The sequence below is a fragment of the Ictalurus furcatus genome, chromosome 18 (genome assembly GCF_023375685.1).
Source record: "Ictalurus furcatus strain D&B chromosome 18, Billie_1.0, whole genome shotgun sequence".
Lineage (NCBI taxonomy): Eukaryota > Metazoa > Chordata > Actinopteri > Siluriformes > Ictaluridae > Ictalurus > Ictalurus furcatus.
The window spans coordinates 4,825,684-4,833,533 of record NC_071272.1 but is presented as its reverse complement, the minus strand read 5'-3'; the positions used below and the strand labels follow the sequence as shown (position 1 = coordinate 4,833,533).

At 38.3% G+C, this 7,850-nt stretch overlaps 1 protein-coding gene across 1 annotated transcript; it reads right to left on the bottom strand.

Annotated features, from left to right (window-relative positions):
* Window positions 1-1,718: 1,718 nt before the first annotated feature.
* Window positions 1,719-7,637, bottom strand: zgc:64106 (uncharacterized protein LOC393348 homolog). Its single transcript, XM_053648926.1, has 6 exons — window positions 7,318-7,637; window positions 4,473-4,712; window positions 4,238-4,327; window positions 3,951-4,139; window positions 2,222-2,331; window positions 1,719-2,093 (listed from the first exon to the last, which is right to left on the bottom strand). Exons 1-6 carry the CDS (start codon window positions 7,478-7,480, stop codon window positions 1,914-1,916), a joined length of 972 nt encoding a protein of 323 aa, XP_053504901.1. The 5' UTR covers window positions 7,481-7,637; the 3' UTR covers window positions 1,719-1,913.
* Window positions 7,638-7,850: the final 213 nt, after the last annotated feature.

Sequence of the window (7,850 nt, the reverse complement as noted above, 5' to 3'; positions counted from 1 at the left end):
CCACACACACAGGGCTACAGTGGGAATCAAACCTCCAACACTGGAGGTGTGCGGCGAATGTGCTAACCACTAAGCCACCATGTACCCTTAAGCAACTTAATAAATGTAAATAAAAAATTAAAGAGAGTAATTAGACTTCCTTGGTTCATTTTTTTTTAAAGGTGACCAGTTTGAACAGATTTGGGAGGCTGACTAAGATTGCCAAACTGGTTTTAGTTCTTCCCCACTCAAATGGAGATGCAGAGAGAGTGTTCTCCATGGTGGGTTTGAACAAAACGCTTTCATCCATCATGACGGTGAAAATGGCCTTGAGCTACATTGCTTTAAGTGAGAGCCCCCTACCCCTGTCATCAAGGCAGCAAAATGTGCAACAAACACTTACAACACAAAACACCATTCAGTAGTATGCAGTGGTGGCTTGACGGTTAAGGCTCTATATTAGTGGTTAGAAGGTCATCGGTTCAAGCCCCAGCACTGCCAAGCTGCCACTGTTGGGCCCTTGAGCAAGGACCTCAATCCTCTTTGCTCCAGGGGCAGTAGTTGGGATATGCAAAGAAAATAATTTTGCTGTAATGTATAGAGACCAATAAAGACTCATTATCATAAGCTGAAATGTGTACATACCCACATTACATACATGTTTAGAAGCAAGTTCTGTAATCCTACAGTATGTGCAATGCTGTTCAGTTGGCTCGCTTTGGGCCAAATTTCTTTGTTTTTAAAAAAAATATATATAAAACAATTTGTTTTATTTGGATGAATTTGTCCGTCTTTTAACAGATTTACCGATTGTTATAATTTATATTTGTGATGGTCAATTATGAACAATAGGTAAAATTAAACTGCTGGCAAAAACTTGAGAGAATTGGTTGGGGCCGAGGGGCCGCTGCTGCAAATATTTGAGTGGCTCCTCCCCTAACAGATCTAATCTCACTCCAAATTTTTGATAAAACTTGAGAGCTCTGTCTATAATACAAAAAAAGGAGTTATTTTGTCTGTCATTTAACACTGTGTGTGTGTGTGTGTGTGTGTGTGTGTGTGTGTGTGTGTCTGTGTGTGAGAGATAATGGGCATGTGTTTCATGATGTTTTTGATCAGAAAATGCTTAGGGTGTGTTTTCTTAAAGAGTTTGGTGTGAAACATGCTTTTTTTTTTTTTTTTTTTACAGTTTTAATCCACACAAAATGGATCGACCGTGTTAATACATACACGTATCACAGCTAACCATTTCATACACTTTCTTACATTATCTTACATAATGTTTTATTACATTATAAAACAATACTTACCACAAAAAAGTAATTTCAGAAACAAATATTCACTTATACCACAAAATATATACATTGTGTGTGGATTAAAACTGTAAAAAGCAGGGCTCACACTAAACTCATTCTCATCAACCAAACCCAGAAAACGCATGTCTCTATCTCACACACACAGACACACACACACACAGACAGACAGACAGACAACGGCCAGCAGCACACACCCACATACGCCCCATATATGCAGAGATCGATAGGGTTACCAGTGTTCATAAATTAGGTGCGCCCACAGAACGGTCAGACAGGGGAACACAGAGGATCATCAATCATAAAGTCATCAATCAATCATTTTGACAGTTTGACAGAAAGTGCATGTTATTACTACTCATTTTCTCCCCATATTCAAAACCCTGCCAGTAGGTGAATTGATGAATTACCACATCACTCCCAGTGTTCCAAGGATAAGACTCTGGTTGTAATTTATTTGCAATTAGTTCACAAGTCTTTATCATTAAACAAGAAATGAAAAAGAAATACAATTCATATAAAATGGAAGGTAATTTCTTTTGTGTATTTACAAAGTACAAAGTTATAATACTATACTGTGTAATATCGATATGGAACTAGGTGTAATGTATAGCCAGCTGTTCAGAGCTTAGCTGTCAGCCTCTCACAGTACTCAAATTCTTTTGCTCCGATGGCTGGGTCTCGAGCCTCTGGGGCCGGAAGGACGAGAGAGCAGTCACTGTCAAAATATTTTCCAGAGATCCCCTCTGTCTCCTCCGCCACTGCACAGTATATTGAGCTGACTGCACCTTCTTCAGCAGACTGCAGAGAAGCGATAGGAACACAAACACACAGCGTCTGACTGAATATAAGTCTCTGAATGTAAGACGGAAAGCTCTCTATCCGGTGTTGTGACTGAGAGTTACGCGCTGATGCAGTTTAAACTTTACCTTGAAGAAGAACATTCCCACTATGTTGAAGATTAATCGAAAAATCCAGTTATAGTGTCTCATAACTTCAGTCATAACAATACCTGGGTGTAGCGAGTTTGCCGTCACACCTAAAATCATAATCGACAACAACAATAACAACAAAATAAAGAAACCTTCAGACTTAAATTCATTTAAGGGTTAGTTTAATTAATTACAGATAAACCTTAGAGCGTGAACACACTAGACATTTTTACTAATTATAATAAAACTTATTTTTTTTATTCTATTAGCAGATCATTTAATATCTGCCAAAGGAACAAATGTCTAGAAATATATTTCATAATCTTATATTTGTTTTTATAAGATAAAATACTAGATAAATTTGACTATATTCAGGATCATTTCACTTGCCAAGATGTTTTTTTTTTTTTTTTTTTTTTGCGGTGTAAAGCTATTTATATATGTTAACAAGCACGATAAAATATTGATTATTTCATAAATATGACTGATTTGCTGAAATTGATTGGTCTACAAATATTCTGTACAATCTTTGCATAACAGATTCTGTTAGCTAGTTATCAAGCTAGCTAAGTAGGAAACAAGTTACTTAGCACACTAGCCACCTAGCAAGCCAGGTAGTTAGCTTGCTAGGCAATAAACAGCTGAAAATAACACTGAACAAAGGTAAAAAAAAAAAAAAACAAAAAAAAAAAAAGGAAAGAAAATAGACTGTACAACTTGCAAAAATCTGCTCTCTGTAATATCCCACTCCCCTTGTGCAGGATGTTGCATATATTATGAACGTATGAGAGGAAGTTGTTAAGGGAGGACATGGGCTTGTAAATGGAAAGTGTCCTGGTAAGTTGGGTCACTCGAGTTGATGAGAACGGCATGATGATGAGTGTGACAGGAACTTTTATAACACACCCATGTGGGGTCCTAGTCATGATCATGTGCTGATCACTTTGCTGATTGTCAACAAATGAAATACTATACTGCGCTGCACCTTTCAGTTTTGGAAGAATGTGGTTCAACAAGTTTGCTTAGTGTAGTGCCTTTATTTTCACTGTCATCAAAAATGTTTTTATCCGTCCTATCTTTGTGGATTTGAACGATGTGACCCAGCTTTCTCACAGATGCCCCGTGTAATGCATTTACACAGTACAAGATCCAGGGAAAATAATAAATAGTTTTGCCATCAGGATTAATTACAGTCTTAACACACTTTCTTTGGTTAGGTCACCGCACAAAATGACATCCTAGCAAGTAAAATATCTTGACTATAGTCCACTTTACCTAGTATTTCCTATTATAAGATTATAATAAAGCAAATCTATGTATGATTATTACATTTTTCCTACGCATTTCGAAATCTTTATGTCTAGAAAGAAGCAAAAATATCTGCCAATAGAATAAGAAATTGTAAAGCTTGAAATAGAAGAAATAATCTAAAAATAGGTGGAATAATATTGTAATTGATTTATAATCATTTCATTATAAGAACTATTACATAAATCCACCCATATTCAAGATAGCTCACTTCCAGAGATATGTTGTTGTGGGTAAGGCTTATTTTAAAATATACTACCACTGGTAATGAGAAAAGGGATGTAGTTGTTCATGTAAATTGTTGCTCATGGTGCATCCATCAGCCAATCAAAGTGATCTGATACTTGATTCACATAACCTTAGTAATATTCTTACCCAGAACATGCTAAAGTTTGCAGAATGTAGGGTTGCTCTGTACCTGTTCCCTGTAGCTTGAGTGCCAGCGCATTGGTCCAGATGACATTGTGGAGCTTTGTGTGGTTGTACACGGTGTCCATTCTGTATGTCAAATTCTCGCCACGGAAATGCGAGAAGTCCACCTTGCCTCTCTTGTGATTAGCTGAGGAGACATTCACGATGCGAGCTGGAGCCGATTTCTTCAAGAGATCTGACAAAGTAGTAAAGAGAAATGCAACATACTAAAAAAAATCTCAGTTAGCAGAGGTCAGGTGCTGAAACAAAGGTGAGACGGATGTGAGGTCTGACCTAGAAGCAGATTGGTGAGCAGGAAAGGCCCGATGTGGTTGGTGGCGAAGGACACTTCCAGTCCATCAGCGGTGATTCCTTTGGGTAGACCTGCACACAAGTCACTTGTATCAATTGTGTATTATTACACACACACACACACACACACACACACAATGATCGAGGAGCTAAGACGGATACAAATATATAGAGATTTCCAGATTGGAAATGACATACAGTATTGTACATTGATTACCTGAAGCCCCAGCGTTATTGACTAGTATATGAAGCTGTTTCTCCTCCTCAAGGATCTGAGCAGCAAACTTGCGGACCGATTCGAGGGAGGAGGTGTCGATGATTCGCAGGTGCACGTTCTGATTGCCACTGAGCTGTCGAATCTCTCTCAGTGTTGCCATCCCACGAGCCTCACTTCTACACGCCAGGATCACCTTTGCCCCACGACAAGCAAAGTCCAAGGCAATGAACTTTCCTATCCCTGGAAGAGAGATATAAACAGAGAGATAAAGTAAAACAGGGCCAAGTGTGAACATGACGTGAAAATGATGATCTCCAGTATATAATCAAGTAGACCTAATAACCAAGTGAATGTTCCGAACCCAATCCTGAACCCCATAAAACCCTGACATCAGAAAATCATTATATTCTTATACCTTTTTATTATTATTATTATTATTATTATTATTATTATTTTAATATATATTTTTATCTTATTCTTACATCTTTATTCTACAGTATAATCTGGTCAGTAAACTAATAAACAGGGCTTTACAGTGCATTTGTTGGGCTTGTAGGACTCACAGGGTGGAGCACTGAATGTTGAAATGTTGAAAAAGCACCAAAGAACAGGAAGTGAGTAAACAAAATACCAGAAAAGCTAAACATTGCCAAGACATAATGAACTGATTAGAGTATTTCAGTGCAAACTGCACAAACACATCTAAACCAACACACCTGTGTCCAAGTTAAGTACGTCAGCAGGGTTTTTTATTTTTACAGCAAAAGAAAGAAATAGTACCACAGTACACAATACCACGAACCACAGTAGTAGTAAACACCTACACTTTCGAATAGAACCATGGGTCATGTGCAGTAACTTTATAAAAAAAAGTCACTTATAAAGAAAGATCATTGACAGTAATTATGCTAGATTTATTAAGGTATTATGTACATAGGTATTAGAGTGTGTCCAAAATCCTCTTCACTATAAGGCATTAGAAAAACACTCATCCTTCAACACTGATTCACTGCATGGCAATAATATGTAGCACGTGGTATGCCTATACCAAAGCTTTTCACTACTGTTTTGGAAGATTTGCTATGTTATTTGCAGGTCTGAAAGCGTAGTGGAGAAACCCCACCCTTACAAGAAATGAGTATGCTGACCAAAATTTACCACCTTTATCTTTCACCATGAAATGATGGCAATGAACTCATCTGCATCTGGTTGCCAGGGCACAATGACATCTCAAACCTTGATAAGCCATAGCAATGGTTTTGATACAAAATGGAAATGCAGCACAAGCATTGCTTCAATATGAGTCAATCTTTACAACTGATTCCAGATAAGCATTAAATGTGTCAGCTTACAGTTGGGCCACAGCAGCTATTATGACATATGTGACACCTCTGACCTCCTATTGTACTATCTGGACGTTGTGGTCATGAAATCCCACAATGCACTGGTTAGGGTTAGTGTACCACTGATGTACTGTATCCTAGAGGGTACAGAACATAGACATTTTCTCAGTATTTAAAAATGAATGAGCTTTGTTAACAGAATTCTGACCTGGAGCACAAGAAAAGCTGAAAGATTTGGTTGAAGACAGAAAAAGAAATTTCCAGAATGAAAAAAACTTTACGCGCATTTCATGTACGTTAAATGATATTACATTAGGGACGTCTCAGTGTTTATTAACCAAGAAAAATACACCAAATCTATGCTTGACAAGCGTGAGTTTTCACAATTCCTTATAACAATGAATAAATTTCCAAGTCTAACTATTCAGATTGTAAGTAACTGGAGACAGAACTTTTTTGTACTCCACGTAGATTATAAACCATGGAAGTCGTGTGAGAAATGTAAACGTTATTGTGCTTTTTATGTACCATCCTATGGACCATCCTATGTAACATCCTATGACCATTCTATGTACCATCCTATGACCATCCTACCATTCGATGTACCATCCTATGACCATCCTACCATCCTATGTACAATCCTATGACCATTCTATGTACCATCCTATGACCATCCTATGTACCATCCTACGACCATTCGATGTACCATCCGATGGCCATCCTATGGACCATCCTATCATCCTATGTACCATCCTATGGACATGTTTTGTTCCTTTAGTACAAAGGTTTTAATCCTTTTGCAACTAAAGCCCCCCCCCCCCCCCCAGCCTCCCTATCATGTGGCAACCCCCCAAAAAACACACACACACATATTGGAGGAGATCAGGTATAATGATTCTATAATAAAATGTAGCTATATATAACCTAATTTATCATCTGTTTTAGATAGATAGATAGATAGATAGATAGATAGATAGATAGATGGATTTTTTTTGCTTTTGTGTTTTTGTACTTTTTAAAAGTTACTTTTCTTGACTTTTATGATTTTTTAAAAAAAATAACTTTTATGACTTCTATAAAATTATATAACGGACAGGTATGGAACACGAATAATCAAAAAGGTTTCTGAACATCTCTAACTACTTTGAACAAGAACCCTAGGCTGTATTAACGTGTAATATTTTACATGAAAAACTTGTTGCATTCCATTCGTCGTTAACTGTCCGGCTCTCAGCCCCTCACTGAACGGAGCAGACGCAGAGAAAGCTGTGGGCGCAGCTGGAAAGCAAGACCTCGCGCCTCCAGGACAGTACTGCCCACATTTAGAAAGTCGCTATGATTTCTCGTGGGGATACATGATTAGTCTTAATTAAAGTTACACAACATGCATTTTATTCCTGAGTGCACAATGCATCCCTTTGAACAGGTATCTCTGTAATGATTTTATTATTATAGGCATTGAAACACTTTTGCTACTAATGCGCAGATGTTTAGAACGGTACCTGTGTTGGCTCCAGTGACAATAGCAGTTTTACCCGTGAGCCGCACGGGACAAGCGCGCGGGTCCCACCGGCCTCTGCGCTGCGCTCGCGCCACCGCGGCCAGTACGAGCGTGCATACCATCCATAGAGGATGTGAAATGAAGTCGGTGATCTCCCAAGGCATCTAGCAACCTGGATGGTGTGAGTCTTCCCTCCAAGTGTTTAATTTGGCATGAAGAAACCGTTTGTAGTGGAGACTACGAATCCTACATGCACTTTCGAATGCTGACTGGATTACAGAGCAAAGTCCAAAGTCCGAGCACTGTTTATTAAGGTCGTTAGCAAACGAATCGACTCTTTGAACTGGTTCTCTTCGTGGAGTCGACTCGCATAGCAGAAGAACCGGTTTTTCTTTCCGTTGATAGAGAACCAGTTTGTTATTAGTTGTAAGTATCGGGTTTTCATCGATTGGAAACGAAAAGGATCCTCCTTTCATGATCAAACTGTATCTAAATTAGTAGCCTATAGAAGCCATGACAGTTTACATAGTAGCC

Bases quoted from the DNA above. Each gene is read 5' to 3' on its own strand.
- zgc:64106 (XM_053648926.1), bottom strand. From the start codon at position 7,480: ATGCCTTGGGAGATCACCGACTTCATTTCACATCCTCTATGGATGGTA. The intron at 4,713-7,317 runs GTACCGTTCTAA...TCTCTCTTCCAG, and splicing joins TGTCACTGGAGCCAACACAG to GGATAGGAAAGTTCATTGCC. The intron at 2,332-3,950 runs GTACAGAGCAAC...TTATGATTTTAG, and splicing joins ACTCAAGCTACAGGGAACAG to GTGTGACGGCAAACTCGCTA.